General features: G+C 39.9%; 1 protein-coding gene across 4 annotated transcripts in view; it reads left to right on the forward strand.

The window, feature by feature from the left end:
- LOC132885891 (C-C chemokine receptor type 4-like) overlaps positions 1-17584 on the forward strand; it is a 41610-nt gene that overhangs the window by 1208 nt on the left and 22818 nt on the right. For 3 of the 4 annotated variants that reach the window (XM_060920413.1, XM_060920415.1, XM_060920414.1), the window contains one exon: positions 12866-14266. The exons of the other annotated variant lie outside the window; for it this stretch is intronic. In XM_060920413.1, the coding sequence (XP_060776396.1) occupies positions 12866-13874 (1009 nt within the window). In that variant the 3' untranslated portion in view covers positions 13875-14266. Of the gene's footprint in view, positions 1-12865; positions 14267-17584 lie in introns of those variants that run through there. 4 annotated transcript variants of the gene reach the window in all.

The raw sequence follows: 17584 nt of genomic DNA on the forward strand, positions 1-17584 counted from the left end.
ACTTCAACTGTTGTGTTCCTTCTCAAAAAAAAAAAATTAAATTAAAAAAAATAATTTCCTCCATAATGGCTTTTTAATGCATGACTAATAATGAATTTTGGAATAAAGTGAGTATGAATGTGAAGTTGCATTCTTTACTAATGTCACAAGTAAACAATTTTGTATTGACTTCTACAGTGTTTAAATGTATAGCATGAACCTAGTGTGAATCATTTTAAAATGTTTAAATTACATACCCCATTTCTAGAAAATTTGGGATATTTTTCAAAATACAATCAAAACAAAAATCTGATTTGTTCATTTCACGTGAACCTTTATTTAATTGACAAAAGTACAAAGAAAAGATTTTCAACAGTTTCACTGACCAACTTAATTGTATTTTGTAAATATTAATGAAGTTTTAATTTGATGCCTGCAAAGCACTCAAAAAAATTGGGATCGAGGCATTATTACCATTGTGTTACATCATCTTTCCTTTTAATAACACTTTTTAATCTAATGGGATCTGATGATACTAATTGTTGCAGTTTTGCAACTGGAATTTTGGCCCATTCTTGCTTAATACAAGACTTCAGCTGCTCAACAGTCCTTGGTCGCAGTTATCTGATTCTCCTCTTCATGATGTACCATACATTCTCAGTAGGAGACAGATCTGGACTGGCAGCAGGCCAGTCAAGCACATGCACTCTGTCTACGAAACCAGGCTGTTGTAGCCCATAGAGAACGAGGCCTGGCATTGTCCTGCTCAAATAAGCATGGACTTCCCAGAAAGAGACGTCACTTTAATGGCAACATGTACGTATCTCTCTAAAATCCCAGTATACATCTCCATGTCAATGGTACCTTAACACACATGTCAACTCATGTCATGGGCACTGATGCACCTCCATACTATCACAGATGCTGGCTTTTGAAGCTTTCTCTGATAATAAACTGGATGGTCATGTTTACCTTTGGCACAGAGAATTCGACGTCTGTTTTTTCCAAAAACAACCTGAAATGTGGACTTATCTGACCACAGCACACGTTTCCACTTCCGTCCATCTAAGAGGAGTTCAGGCCCAAAGAAATTGGTGGTGTTTCTGCATAGAATTGATGAATGGCTTCCTCCTTGGGTAATACAGTTTCAAGTTGCATTTCTGGATGCAGCAGCCGATTTTGTTAAGCGACAGCAGTTTTCTGAAGTACTCCCAAGCCCATGTGACTACATTAATCACATTAGCATGACGGTTTCTCAAGTAGTGCTGCCTGAGGGCTCAAAGATCACACATATTCAGCAGTGGTTTCTGACCTTTCTCTTTACACCCTAAGGTGTCTCCAAATTCCCCAAACCTTTTCACAATATTTATTACTGTAGATTGTGAAACACCACTGCAGTCTTGTTCTTCCTGAACTGAGTATTTTGACACAAAGGGTTGAGTCATGGCCCATCCTTGCTTGCGAAAGACTGAGCTTTTGGTGCATGCTCATCAGACGTGCAGCTTGTGAACAGGCAAGGCAGGCAACTGCTTGGGGCCCCCTGGCCCAGGGGCCCCTCGAGAGTCAGGGCCCGAGGGCTTATTTATTTTGTTTTTTATTGTTTTTATTGTTCTTTACCATTGTATTTTCACATTTGGAATTTAAAAAACTTTGGTTTCATACATTTTTCGTTGGTGTCAGATTATTTATAACATATTGGTGATGAACACTGGTCAGAAAGGCCCCCTGGAAATTTTTGCTTGGGGCCACAACAGACTCTAGAATCGCCTCTGATGCTCATATCTCCAGTCATGTTACCAATTAACCTGATGATTGTGGAATCTTCCAAAATGGTGTGACTTTCAGTTCAGTTCAGTTCAGTTGGTCGGGTTCAGTGCCTGAACTGATGATCACATCATCAGTTTTTCTTTGGCTAATCAGACACAAGGTACACCACCACTCTTGCCGGAGCAGTTGGGGGTTAGGTGCCTTGCTCAAGGGCACTTAAGTCAATCCTGCTAGTCTGGGGAATTGAACCAGCAACCTTTTGGTCCCAAAGCTGTTTCTCTAACCATTAGGCCATGACTTCCCCTAATGACTTGAATATCCTATGAACATTTCAGTCTTATTTTGCCTCTGTCCCAACTTTTTTTTTTTGAGTGTATTGTGAGCATCAAATTCTAACTTCATTTATATTTACAAAATACAATTAAGTTGGTCAGTAAAATGATTGAAAAGCTTGTTTTTGTACATTTGTTGGTTAAATAAGAGGTTCACATGAATTAACAAATCACAGATTTTTGTTTTATTGCATATTCGTTTATTACGAAAGCAATTCTGAAGATGACAATCACAGTTGCATTTTCAACATTTGTTATGAACCCCTATGTATGTTGTACAGCTTTCTCAAGTAATCACTTGCAAGATAAGCAGTGTTCGAAATACCCATCTGCAGTCTGCATTTTGCAGAATGATTTTCAAGATTGCAGAAGAAAAATTAAACTACCTGCAATTTTGCAGAATGAAAAAATCAGGCTCGGGATTCAATGGTTCTCAATTTACTAAACTCGCGGCGCTGTAAATAAACTGAAATCTGCGCCACGCGAACCTGACGCCATTTTCCAGGTCAAAGTTGAGCAATATTTATGTAATGGGAGGAGCCGACAACTACCTCAGCAGTGTTCGGCAGTTTCCGCTGGTATAAATTTACCATGCGCATGCGCAGACCGATTTTTTTTTTCCCGGTCAACTTCCAGGAAGTCTAAATTTACCATTTCTTGCTGTGATTTTGTACCGAGCATTTCAACACATTTGCGGACTAATAGAACACAAATTGTGACTACAATTGTGAGATTTGATTATCAGTAGACAAGCTGTTGAATAGGGATGAGGAAACAAAGTTCATCATTCCTGGCTGCTGGCTGGTCCGGATCAGCCTACTTAGTGCATAAACTGAAACTAAAACACGGGTCATTCATTCATCAAGATAAAGTGAAAATAACTTTTTTGTGGATCAAGTATGAACGTAAATCCCATATCATATTGGGCTGGTAAATTCAGACTAGGCCCAATTATACCAAGTTAGTAAATTTATACTGTGGTAAGGTTAGACCGTGGCTGCTACAGTATAAATTTACCTGGTAAATTCAGACTGGTGGTAAATTCAGACTGTGACACCGGTTTTGCCAAGATACGACAAAATCGTCTTTGTTTTCTTGACGTTTTTGTCGGACTCTTGCCCCGAAGAAACAATCCTCCTCTTGGGAGCCATGTTTGTTGTGCCGCATTGAATTCTGGGAGATGCATGGCGGTGTCACGGTCTGACCATGACACCGGCAGCCAGTGTGACTCCAACAACAACAGCGACAGATCGCGCGTCCGTGAGGGGGACAACAAAAAGCAAAAGCGAAGACTCTGACTAGTTCTTATCTTGCATATATATATATATATATATATATATATATATATATATATATATATATATATATATATAGGCAAATTGTATAGGTTTGTATATATTGTATTGCTGAATCATGCAAAATTATACTGATATTATATCCCTTTTGAAGACAGCAACAGTATTTTACCTTTATTCATAGATACTTTTGAATATTTTGTTTTCTCATACCAAGCTACACTAATACATGTTTTGTGTACATGTTCTATTGTTTTTACTAGTGCTGTCTTGCCTGTGTTGTGCAGACTAGCACAAAGTAAAACAGTTGCCCTGTAAGACAAAGCTCATAGGTTCAGTTCTGTAGCTCTCAGTTCTGCCATGATTAGTTTGTACCCAGTTCTCTGTTGTTAGTTTAGAGCAGTGAAGCCCCTGCAGTAGTCCTCAGTTCAGTTCATGACTTTGCACTTTAGAAGCCAGGCAAACACAATGAACCCAAACGTCTTTCCATTTGCCAGCTGGGTTTTATTCCTTAATGGCATCAATTCTTTGCATCATCGTAAGATGTAACAGAGTGTAGAATTGAAACCTTGCTTTCAATTTAAAACTACAGGTTGCAGATGCGAACACTGTGAATGAAGTACATTTTGGGTAACAATCTATTGTTCAAGCTAGAAACTTAATCTTGACAAAATGTAACATGATGTGTAACATGAAAATGAATGTTTTGTTTCTTGGAGAATAGTTGTGTTCTATTTTTTATTGTGGTGATAGCTTTATTAGTATGTTGTGTGGAAGGATAATGTGTGGGTGTGATAACTAGTACATTTATGAATTAGTTGGTATACTTCAAGTTGTAGTAGCCCGTAGTGTCAGGGCGAGGGGGATGAAAGACCTGTGGAGGTATCATGGAATGATAACTTTGCTGCAGAGAAGGATCTGTGAAGATTGAATTTAAAAATAGAGTGAGAGAATAAAGAATTACAGTAATGCTATGAGTTGTAAAGCTAGATATGATGTAAATATAGGCATTATTAGGTTGAGAAGGGTGTAGTATGGAGGTTTGTGTATTTGCAGAAAATATTTCCAAATTGCAGAACAAAATTTTGACATTCTGCAATATTGCGGAACACTGGAAAAAAGTATTTCGACCACTGATAAGGGTTGCAAAATTGCATTAACACTACTCAGAAGTTGACCCAAAATCTCATCTCATCTCATTATCTCTAGCCGCTTTATCCTGCTCTACAGGGTCGCAGGCAAGCTGGAGCCTATCCCAGCTGACTACGGGCGAAAGGCGGGGTACACCCTGGACAAGTCGCCAGGTCATCACAGGGCTGACACATAGACACAGACAACCATTCACACTCACATTCACACCTACGGTCAATTTAGAGTCACCAGTTAACCTAACCTGCATGTCTTTGGACTGTGGGGGAAACCGGAGCACCCGGAGGAAACCCACGCGGACACGGGGAGAACATGCAAACTCCACACAGAAAGGCCCTCGCCGGCCACGGGGCTCGAACCCGGACCTTCTTGCTGTGAGGCGACAGCGCTAACCACTACACCACCGTGCCGCCTGACCCAAAATGATTTAAAAAAAAAGCTCTCTGCTCTATTCTTAATGAAAATGTGCAGAAAATTGTCACCTCACATTTTAAGTTAAGCCTTTTCTTCAATTCTCTAGTCTTAACAATGAGGCTTCCTCCCCCATTATTTGTCAGCTTATTTCTGCACTTTCATGCACAAGTGGTTCACAGCTTCATGTAGCCACTAAATATTAAATCAAAATTGTAACGTGTGCATGAGATATAATCGATTTTATCATATTTTAATTCCTCATTTTGAGTTGTGAAATTAATAAAATAATGCCAATGTGTTGGTTAATTCAACATATTCTCCTTTAAAAAAAAAAGGGAGGCGGGGGTGAGGTGACAAAGTACTCATCTGCTAAGCTTACCACTCACTTGAAGCACAACAATTAGTGTCTTGCAAAAGTATTCATCCCTCTTGGTGTTTGTCCTGTTTTGTCATATTACAAGCTGGAATTAAAATGGATTTTGGGGGGTTAGCACCATTTGATTTACATAACATGCCTACCACTTTAAAGGTGCATTTTTTTATTTTATTGTGACACAAGCAATAGTTAAGATGAAAAAACAGATATCTGGAGTGTGTCTAAGGCCCACTTTACACGGGGACGGTATAAAACAAAAACGCAAAAGTCCGTTTTCGTTCTCACTTTTTTCCGCGTCTACGCGACCGTTTTCAAGGAGGAAATCTGCGTCTATACGGTGACGCATAAATGTCTCCGCTATGTCTGCACGCATGCGCAATGTCTTCCGTCTTGTCTGATCTGCACATCTGCGCCGCTGTTCTGTCAAGTTATCCTACCAAGCCTACTACGCATGCGCGAAATCCAGGAGGGTAGGAAAATTCAACAGTAGTTTTGTCCCACCGATCAGCTGGGCTGATAGAAAATCGGTGAGAATTTCACGCATTTGCCGATTTTTATGTTTTGTGCGTATTGGTCGAGTCTTTGGCCGAGTCAAATAATTTGTAATGACTTGTTTTGAATAATAAAACGGTCTGTATGAGAACTTGCTAGGATAACTTTACAGAACACCGGTCCGGCTGAGGTACTGTAGTGCTCGAGGGAGGAGCAGGAGCAAACCGAAACTCTTTTAATCTGTCTTTATTAAGTAACACTCACTCTTGTTTCGGTGAAGAAGAGAAAAGGCAGTGTCCATCTCAGCAAAATAAACCCGTTCGGCTGCTAGTTTTGTTTTCAGTCTCGGGTTTATGGTTTCACGAGCGGCTTGAATAGGCGGCGCGTGCGTGTAACTTGGTGACACCAAACTGAGGAGCTCCAGCCGGGCGGGTGAGCAGGAAAACACATCTACTGCATTAAAACACAGAGCAGCTTGAAGGTCCGTTAGATCGATGTAATCAGACATGCTCTTACTTTTTTACTTACTTTCTTACTTCCCGGGCTGGCATGTACAGTATATGACACATGTATGACGTAAACGCGTACCCGACGTGAGCAGATCCGAGCGGAGTTTCGCGTATTGGGTAGTTTAGACGGATACGCAACGGGGGCCGTTTTTAAACTTATCCACTTTGGAAGGCGTTTTCAATTTTATCCGTTTTTCAGCCTCGGAAACGCCGTTCTCGTGTAAACGAAAGGCACTTCTGATAAAATATTTAGTCGTTTTTACCCGACAGTGTCCTCGTGTAAACGGGCCCTAAGTATTCACCCCCAAAGTCAATACTTTGTAGAGACACCTTTTGCTGCAATTACAGCTGCAAGTCTCTTGGAGTATGTCTCTATTAGCTTAGCACATCTAGCCACTGAGATTTTTGCCCATTCCTCAAGGCAAACTGCTCCAACTCCTTCAAGTTAGATGGGTTACGTTGGCGTACAGCAATCTTCAAGTTATGCCACAGATTCTCAATTGGATTGAAGTCTGGGCTTTGACGAGGTCATTCCAAGACATTTAAATGTTTCCCTTTAAATCACTCCAGTGTAGCTTTAACAGTATGTTTAGGACAGAGGTGGACAGTAACGAAGTACATTTACTTGAGTATCTATACTTTACTTGGGTATTATTTTTTTTGGCAACTTATGACTTTAACTTCATGACATTTGAAAGACAAAATATCGCACTTTTTACTCCACTACATTTCTATCAAGGTCTTGGTTACTCATTACTATGAAGTGGCTTTGAAAGTGGATTTTTTTCTTTTCTAAAACGTGATTGTTTTTTTTGCAGGTGACACTGAGACAGCCTATCAGTAGGGTCATGTCACATCCATAGACTGGATGAAATCAAGTTCAATCATTTCTCCGCAGCATTATTTAACACGATCAGTTGATGGCAGAATGGAAGGAGGTGGTAATTTTGGGGAATGCACGCACTTATGGCTATTGCTAGAACCCATGTATCAGTTTTCTGAAAGGAATAAAGAGTTGTTTCATTTTAAACGTTTGCTTTGTTTGCCTAAAATGGAGCACATCACAGCCGACAAAAATTTGCTGTCCGACCTGTGGAAGCATGAAGCATGTAAACATTTTATTCCAAGAGAAAGCTTGCAATGAAGTTTTATGTGTTTTTAGAGCTAGCAATAATGTTGCAATAGCTATCCAGTCTGGTTAGTCAAATGACTTTCTGTGGCTTTGCCCGCCAAGTTGCCACAGCCTTGTCCACGGCTAATGTTAACACATAGCAAGTTAACTTGGACACTGTTAGTTAGCATGTAAAAACGGAGTTATGCGAACATGAACAATGTTAACTTATCTGAAGTCCTTTCAGAAATGTTTGAGCATAATCTTGCCAAATAAACAAAATGTAGAAATCTTTCTTTTCTATTGACGTTAGCTACCTAATATGATTTCAAGTTTGAAAATATTTTGCTAGCATGTACAGTGGAGCTTCACTGACTAGCTAGCTTAATGTTAAACCACCATGATTCCACAGGCAGATTCATATGTGCATGAATACAGACACTTATGAGACCTGTGAGATGGACAGAATTGTACTAGTCAGTCACAGCAAATTGTTGGAATTTTTTTTGTTGTTGTTTTGATGTCAGATGATAGCCTTGAATTTTTTGTCTTTCTTAAAGCAGTATTGCTCTTTGGGCAGTTATTAAGCTAGCGGTGTGGACCTGGGTTTTAATCAGGTTGGATTGTCCATTTTTATTTTCTGAGCAAGCTGCATTTACAGCTATTCCACTGTCTTCCTGATTAACCCTTTGATGCAAAACATGGGTCAAAAGTGACCCGGCTGAGTTTTTATCTTCTATATCTTTGCAATAAATTAATTCCATCATTCAGTATTCAAGGTATTCCTCAATTAACTTGTTTTTGATCATCATACATCCTTATTTTATTTTTTCCTTTCTTACTTTTTGAATAAAAGCCCTTTTTGTATCACTACCCTTCTAATGCACAATATGGGTCAAAAACGATCTGCATTCATTTTCCAGGTTATTTCATGTATGGCTGAGTGTTTCTATGATATACTTTTGAAATAAATTCATTTTGTCATTTACTTTTCCAAATATGCAGTAAATATCTTGCTTTTGTTTAGCACAAATCATCATTTTTTTTCCTTTCTTAAGTTATGAACAAGCACGTCTTTTGTAATTCAACATCAAGTTTACACACATGGGTCAGAACCGACCCACATGCATTTACTACAGCGTTTGGTGGGAACTGTGAATTGTGCTTGTGTCAGACATTTCACAGCTCAGCACAGCGCCCTTTGCCCATCTCATACATGCAAGTAATGTTTTTCAATTGTTCTAACATTACCTTAGAAAAAAATTGATTATGTTTAGGTCACCTTAGCGGCACGGTGGTGTAGTGGTTAGCGCTGTCGCCTCACAGCAAGAAGATCCTGGGTTCGAGCCACGGGGCCGGCGAGGGCCTTTCTGTGCGGAGTTTGCATGTTCTCCCCGTGTCCGCGTGGGTTTCCTCCGGGTGCTCCGGTTTCCCCCACAGTCCAAAGACATGCAGGTTAGGTTAACTGGTGACTCTAAATTGACCGTAGGTGTGAATGTGAGTGTGAATGGTTGTCTGTGTCTATGTGTCAGCCCTGTGATGACCTGGCGACTTGTCCAGGGTGTACCCCGCCTTTCGCCCATAGTCAGCTGGGATAGGCTCCAGCTTGCCTGCGACCCTGTAGAAGGATAAAGCGGCTAGAGATCATGAGATGAGATAGGTCACCTTAAGAGTGAGTAGATTACTTGTCAGAAAGTTACAAGTAATTACTATTAGCTGCCTAGCTGTTGACATATTCTACTTTAGTTAGCTAATTTTATTGTAGTTGGCTTAGCTAACTACATAGTTAATAAATAAATAACTGGCCCCATTCACTGCTAAAGTAATTACTTGAAACAAATTATTATTATTATAGTATTAAGACATTTAATTTTAAATCACACTTGGATGACCCATGTGTAGTAATATAAAAATATTTTTGTTCATAAAGTAGGAAAGAAAAAATTAAATGAATGATTTGTGGTAATTAAAAACAAGATATTTAAAGAATACTTGGAATATTCAATCATAAAATAAATTGATTTCAAAAGATAGAGCAAAGAAAAACTCAGTCAGCATGAAATAACCTGGAAAATGAATGCGGGTCATTTTTGACCCATGTTGTGCATTAGAAGGGGTGTGCATATGTTTTGCATCAAAGGGTTAACATACACATACATGTGTGCACACACAGCCAGAACTGGGTCAGAACACTACCATGCTGCTTTGGGGGGTGGGGAGGAGTGTTACAATTAAAAAAAAGAAAATAACAATGGCTCTTTCAGTTTAGTTGTGTTTCATTTTGTAACGTTCTACCAGGCATTTACATGTATTCTTCAGGTTCAACAAGTTAGTCAGTAAATCCAGTCCGTTGTTTCAGAGGCATTAGTTTTTGTAAGCATTGTGGCAATAATACAGCAATGCATTGACAGAAAATGTACTTTTATTACTTAAGTATTTTTAAAAGCAAATACTTCAGTACTTTAACTTAAAGGAGATATGCAGACCCTTTATTTTTAAATAAATTTCTGAGTAGATAGTATCTCCATCCTTGGCTGTTGTATGCTACATAAATGGGAATTTAAAAAAATGTACAGTGGTGCTTGAAAGTTTGTGAACCCTTTAGAATTTTCTATATTTCTGCATAAATATGACATAAAACATCATCGGATTTTCACACAAGTCCTAAAAGTAGATAAAGAGAACCCAGTTAAACAAATGAGACAAAAATATTATACTTGGTCATTTATTTACTGAGGAAAATGATCCAATATTACATATCTGTGAGTGGCAAAAGTATGTGAACCTTTGCTTTCAGTATCTGATGTGATCCCCCTGTGCAGCAATAACTGCAACTAAACGTTTCCGGTAACTGTTGATCAGTCCTGCACACCGGCTTGGAGGAATTTTAGCCCATTCTTCTGTACACAACAGCTTCAACTCTGGGATGTTGGTGGGTTTCCTCACATGAACTGCTCGCTTCAGGTCCTTCCACAACATTTTGATTGGATTAAGGTCAGGACTTTGACTTGGCCATTCCAAAACATAAACTTTATTCTTCTTTAACCATTCTTTGGTAGAACGACTTGTGTGCTTAGGGTCGTTGTCTTGCTGCATGACCCACCTTCTCTTGAGATTCAGTTCATGGACAGATGTCCTGACATTTTCCTTTAGAATTCGCTGGTATCATTCAGAATTCATTGTTCCATCAATGATGGCAAGCCGTTCTGGCCCAGATGCAGTAAAACAGGCCCAAACCATGACACTACCACCACCATGTTTCACAGATAGGATAAGGTTATTATGCTGGAATGCAGTGTTTTCCTTCCTCCAAACATAATGCTTCTCATTTAAACCAAAATTTCCATGTTGGTCTCATATGTCCACAAAACATCTTTCCAATAGCCTTCTGACTTGTCCACATGACCTTTAGCAAACTGCAGATGAGCAGCAATGTTCTTTTTGGAGAGCAGTGGCTTTCTCCTTGCAACCCTGCCATGCACACCATTGTTGTTCAGTGTTCTTCTGATGATGGACTCATGAACATTAGCATTAGCCAATGGGAGAAAGGCCTTCAGTTGCTTAGAAGTTACCCTGGGGTCCTTTGTGACCTCACTGACTATTACATGCCTTGCTCTTGGAGTGATCTTTGCTGGTCGACCACTCCTGGGGAGGGTAACAATGGTCTTGAATTTCCTCCATTTGTACACAATCTGTCTGACTGTGGATTGGTGGAGTCCAAACTCTTTAGAGATGGTTTTGTAAGCTTTTCCAGCCTAATGAGCATCAACAATAATTTTTCTGAGGTCCTCAGAAATCTCCTTTGTTCGTGCCATGATGCACTTCCACAAACATGTGTTGTGAAGATCAGACTTTGATAGATCCCTGTTCTTTAAATAAAACAGGGTGCCCACTCACACCTGATTGTCATCCCATTGATTGAAAACACCTGACTCTAATTTCACCTTCAAATTAACGGCTAATCCTAGAGGTTCACATACTTTTGCCACTCACAGATATGTAATATTGGATCATTTTCCTCAATAAATAAATGAACAAGTATAATATTTTTGTCTCATTTGTTTAACTGGGTTCTCTTTATCTACTTTTAGGACTCGTGTGAAAATCTGATGGTGTTTTAGGTCATATTTATGCAGAAATATAGAAAATTCTAAAGGGTTCACAAACTTTCAAGCACCACTGTACATTTTTGAGAGTTAAAATCGACCGCAAAGTTGGCATTCAAGCTGCCCCGCTGAGCCAGCCAGCCCTGTGCGTGATGTCACAGCAGGAACCGGTTTTAAGGCCGAGGCCTTTGACAGCTATAGACCAAAGTCATATAAATAATTCATGGTGAAAGTAAGAAATACCGTTACCGACTTGCTCAATTAAGACTGATTTGACTTCACTGATTGTGGGTTTACTCTCATTAAAACAGGATAGGTGTTATAACAGTTTCTTCTTCTTTCTTGTTCTTCTAATGCAACATACATGTACATGCATGCATTTTCACTGATAAAACATAAAAGGCTCATTAAATAATCAGATGAACTGAGACAATCACATTCTGAAGCAAATTAAATAATCTTATACTGGTAACTTAAACACACAATACAAGTTACATGTATTAATCTAAATGAAAGTAAACAACATGTTGTTTTTTTTATCCAAATGAGAGTCGGCGCTTACCCGTCTGTGTTCTCGCTTCTTGAAGGCCAATTGTTTCCCGTCCCGTTCCGTCCCGGGTTTTAGCAACAACCCTCGGCTCACTCCAGGAGGATTGATGCAACTGAACTCACTTTCCTTTTTTTTAAAAAAAATAATAAAATACTTTCGTTTTCTTGTAGTTTTCTTTTTTCTTTAATTGTTGATACTGCACCCTCTTTCAATACGGGCTTATAGCCAACGCTCCTCAACAGATCAGAGGTCTCGTATGAGTCTGCAGTAAAATGTGCAGAGCAGAGGAGAGACCACTTCATAGTGCCCGTGAACTTCTCACAAAACGTGTCCAAATCTTTGCCGTTTGAACATTCTTGGGCCATGAATGCAATGTAAATCCACCTTTTGTCATGTTGCTGCAGCCGCCAGCAGCACATCTACATGGCATGGCGATAAATTAGCTCAAAATGGAGGATCGGAATTGCAGTCAGCTCTGTGTTTTAGTATAGCGGAAGTGGCGATGAGACCGAGAGACTTCCTGTTGTGACGTTACGGACGTCAAGGTCATTCACTCAGATCGCTACCTATATGAATCACTTTAATCGTAAAAATTACTATATTATTAGATTTATTGTTAATGCTTAAAACTATTCCTGTGCCATTCTTGAGGTCTCAAGGCATTTATGAATGAAAGTGAGGCCATGGCTATGCTTTAAGTCAGAAGTTATGTCTGAAATCTGAATACCTGTGTACACAATTCTCCTGCAATTCTCATGTAGTAACCCCCTCCTTATTGTTTGCAGCACAACACCCTTTGATTACTCAAATATTGAGGAACCATGTGATTATGGAACCCATGCAAGCCATTTTCTCCCAGTGCTCTACTCCCTGTTCTTCGTGGTGGGCTTCCTGGGAAATATGCTGGTGCTGTGGGTGATCCTGAGAGGTGCTCAGGTGAAAAGCATGACTGACGTGTCTCTCCTGAACCTGGCCATTGCTGACCTCCTACTAATCATCTCTCTCCCCTTCCTGGCTCACTATGCCCAAAGTGACTGGGTTTTTGGTGGTGCCATGTGCACGTTGGTCCTTGGCGTGTATTGCATTGGATTTTACGCTGGCATTTACTTTATTGTGCTGATGAGCATCGACAGATACTTGGCTATTGTCCATGCTGTGTTTGCCTTGAGAATCCGAACAAAGGCTTGTGGGATTTTAGCGAGCATGGGAATTTGGATTACAGCTATTGCATCATCATTTCCTGAGCTACTGTATCTTGGAGTCGATGAGACTAAAAAATTTTGCAGTGGTTATCCAAAAGATGAAAATCACAATGATGTGAGAAGTACAGGTTTCATAAAAATGAATGTTTTGGGCCTGCTAATTCCGCTGGGTATCGTCGGATTTTGCTATACGATGGTGCTACAGAAGCTTCAGACCCTTCGTAATTCCAAGAAACTGGCCATTCGTCTTGTTGTTGCGGTCATGGTGGTCTTTTTCTGCTGTTGGGCACCATACAACATTGCAGCATTCCTCAAAGCACTGGAAATAAAGCGCATCCTGCCTTCAGGGTGTGAGCTCAGCAAAAGGATCCAGCTGATGCTGCAAGTCACTGAAGCTCTGGCATACTCACACAGCTGCCTCAATCCATTTCTCTATGTGTTTGTGGGTGAAAAGTTCAGGAGGCAGCTCGCCAGGCTCCTTCTCCAGACACCATGCATCCATGTGCAGTGTATGAAGCGCTATGCGATCCGGGCTGCAAACTCTGTGCATTCAAAGAACGCAAGTGTGGATGAATGTTCAGCTGGTGTCTGATTGGCGGAACATTAAAAAAAAAAATTAACAACCCAGAATATGCATAAATGCAGAAACTTTCATTTTGTATTTGCATGTGTTACACTTCCCTGCTTTTAGGTAAAGATTATCATAACATGCTTTTTTAAATACATTGTACACTCTCAAAGTATTACCTTTTTCACTTTTAATCTTTCAGCTGAAAATGTATATATAGTGTACCTTTTAAAAAAGATGTATAATACACAAGACATACTGGTGCATACACACATGCAAGATTGTGGTCACGTGGTCGTTTGATGTGTTGTTCGTCCACGTCCTTAGAATTCTGCTAGGTGTCAGTTGGTGCAAAACCAGAGTAAATAGTGGGGCAGTGTAGCACCATGTAGCTGATTAAACAAATTATAATTGTGTCTCAAAGTGCATACTTTTTTATTATTCTAGGCAGTTATTGAGTACTAACACTAACCATTTTTTTTTCAAAATAAATTCTCTTTTGTACCAGTCTTCTGGTTCCTCTAGAGTCTAGACTAGTAAAAACTTTCCAATGCAGGGTTCCCGCTGGCGCTCATCATGCTCATCACTGACGAACATCATCCATCAGTGACGAAGAGAAAATTACTAGCGGTCACAGTGACAAATGTATTTGTCATGTTTATCATTATCATAAGTGATCTTTTCTAGAAATTGCTCCACAAATCCCTCCATTTGCTGAAATCCAACCGCAGTGAAGAGAAGGCGGGAAGCCAGAGTGTAAACTATATGCACATGCTTGTGACCAATAAAAGTCGACTCCACATAATGACCAAATGAGCGCCAAGCTCTTGACCCATTGCAATGCGCTTTAATCGGCCAGGTGTGGTGGTGTATTTATTTCTGTGTGAACATTGGTGCAGTCTAAGCTGACAAAGTTTTTTTGGGTGGGCTTCTTCAAGCACTGAAGATGATTTAAGGGCTGAAACAGCCACAGGGGAGGCACACGCAGAGCCCCTACCATCCCTGAGCACATCGGATAGTGTCAGTAATACAGGGGTCGGTTAAAAAAAAAAAAACTAATTTGGATTCCTTCACTGTTGGTTGTTCCAGGATTCTTCTTGACTCTGTTCAATTTATATCAAGTTTTGTGTTGAAGTAAAGGCTAAAGGGAATCCTCATACCTCTTTTGAATAATTCCATGCTAAAGTAACCTAAAGCAAGCTCAAACTAAAGAGGTTTATTTTAGCTTGATGGTGCCACAGGGTGCCCAAAATCAAGACAGACATTCTTATTAGAGGCCTGAGTGGAGCCCAAATTTTATATGTAATGGAGAGGCCTATCTATCTGTACACATTTGAATTGTGCCAGTTTGGTTGGTATTAGCCTGTATTAAGTCTACTTTGATAAGTCAGTAACTTAAAAAAATATACAGACTCAGAAAAAGTGAATAATACTTATTCGACTTGATTTTTCAAGGAAAAAAGGAGAGAATATTTTTCAAAACCCAGGGGAACCCTGCAAATGTAAAGTCATAGGTTTTGATCAGAGACCTAGTTCATGCCAAAAATCACAACTACAGTGGAAAGTGGAATATTGTGTTTGACATTGCTGTTTATGAAAAATTGTTAAATATTTTAAAAGTTCAACTTCGAAATCTGACACACAGGAATGATTTGGCTTGACATGCCATCTATTGGATGTTGCTTTAGTCCCCGAGATTAAGATTTCAAAAGAGTCAGGGAAAGTGGGGAGAATTGAGACCAGGTAGACTTGGAATGTATAATACACAACTGGACTGTAATTAAGTCTGGATTATGCTTGCTTTTAATGAGACATACTCGTATGCAAGACAGCTCTCTCATGCCATCCAAAAAAAAAGTGAAAAATGTGGGCACGTACCTGCATGAGGATTTAGTTTATTTCATTCCTTATTGAGAGTAGAACTGTTTTGTCTCATCAGGTTTGTATTCCCATAAATTTCACCCAATCAGGTTTTAGATTACATCAAAGGGATCTCATTGTTGAAAGGGATCAGTCAGGAGAAGGGTACAAAAATTTCCACAGCATTAGATATACCATGGAGCACAGTGAAGACAGTCATCAAGAAGTGGAGAAAATATGGGACAACTGTGACATTACCGAGAACTGGACATCCCTCCAAAATTGATGAAAAGACAAGATGAAAACTGGTCAGGGAGGCTGCCAAGAGGCCTACAGCAACACTGAAGGAGCTGCAGGAATTTCTGGCAAGTACTGGTTGTGTACTACATGTGACAACAATCTTCCATATTCTCCATATGTCTGGACTATGGGGTAGGGTCAAAGAAAAACATCCAGGCCCTGCTAAATTTTGCAAAAAAAAAAAAATACATTAACTCTCCCAAAAGCATGTGAGAAAATGTGTTATGGCTTAATGAAACCAAGGTTGAACTTTTTGGCCACAATTCCAAAAGGTATGTTTGGCACAAAAACACTGCGCATCACCAAAAGAACACCATATCCACGGTGAAGCATGGTGGTGGCAGCATCATTTTTTGGGGTTGTTTTTCTTCAGCTGGAACAGGGGCTTTAGTCAAGGTGGAGGGAATTACGAACAGTTCTAAATACCAGACAATTTTGGCCAAAAACCTTCAGGTGTCTGCTAGAAAGCTGAAGATGAAGAGGAATTTCATCTTTAAGCATGACAATGACCCCAAAAAAGTTTTGGAATGGCCCAGCCAGAGCCCAGACCTAAATCCAATTGAAAAACTGTGGGGTGACCTGAAGAGGGCTGTGCACAAAAGATGCCCTTGCAATCTGACAGATTTGGAGTGCTTTTGCAAGGAAGAGTGGGCAAATATTGCCAAGTCTAGATGTGGCAGGCTGATAGACTCCTACCCAAAAAGACTGAAGGCTGTAATTACAACCCCGATTCCAAAAAAGTTGGGACAAAGTACAAATTGTAAATAAAAACGGAATGCAATGAGGTGGAAGTTTCAAAAATTCCATATTTTATTCAGAACATAGATGACATATCAAATGTTTAAACTGAGAAAATGTATCATTTAAAGAGAAAAATTAGGTGATTTTAAATTTCATGACAACACCACATCTCAAAAAAGTTGGAACAAGGCCATGTTTACCACTGTGAGACATCCCCTTTTCTCTTTACAACAGTCTGTAAACGTCTGGGGACTGAGGAGACAAGTTGCTCAAGTTTAGGGATAGGAATGTTAACCCATTCTTGTCTAATGTAGGATTCTAGTTGCTCAACTGTCTTAGGTCTTTTTTGTCGTATCTTCCGTTTTATGATGCGCCAAATGTTTTCTATGGGTGAAAGATCTGGACTGCAGACTGGCCAGTTCAGTACCCGGACCCTTCTTCTACACAGCCATGATGCTGTAATTGATGCAGTATGTGGTTTGGCATTGTCATGTTGGAAAATGCAAGGTCTTCCCTGAAAGAGACGTCGTCTGGATGGGAGCCTATGTTGCTCTAGAACCTGGATATACCTTTCAGCATTGATGGTATCTTTCCAGATGTGTAAGCTGCCCATGCCACACGCACTAATGCAACCCCATACCATCAGAGATGCAGGCTTCTGAACTGAGCGCTGATAACAACTTGGGTCGTCCTTCTCCTCTTTAGTCCGAATGACACGGCATCCCTGATTTCCATAAAGAGCTTCAAATTTTGATTCGTCTGACCACAGAACAGTTTTCCACTTTGCCACAGTCCATTTTAAATGAGTCTTGGCCCAGAGAAGACGTCTGCGC

This window comes from Neoarius graeffei, chromosome 5, assembly GCF_027579695.1.
Source record: "Neoarius graeffei isolate fNeoGra1 chromosome 5, fNeoGra1.pri, whole genome shotgun sequence".
Classification (NCBI taxonomy): domain Eukaryota; kingdom Metazoa; phylum Chordata; class Actinopteri; order Siluriformes; family Ariidae; genus Neoarius; species Neoarius graeffei.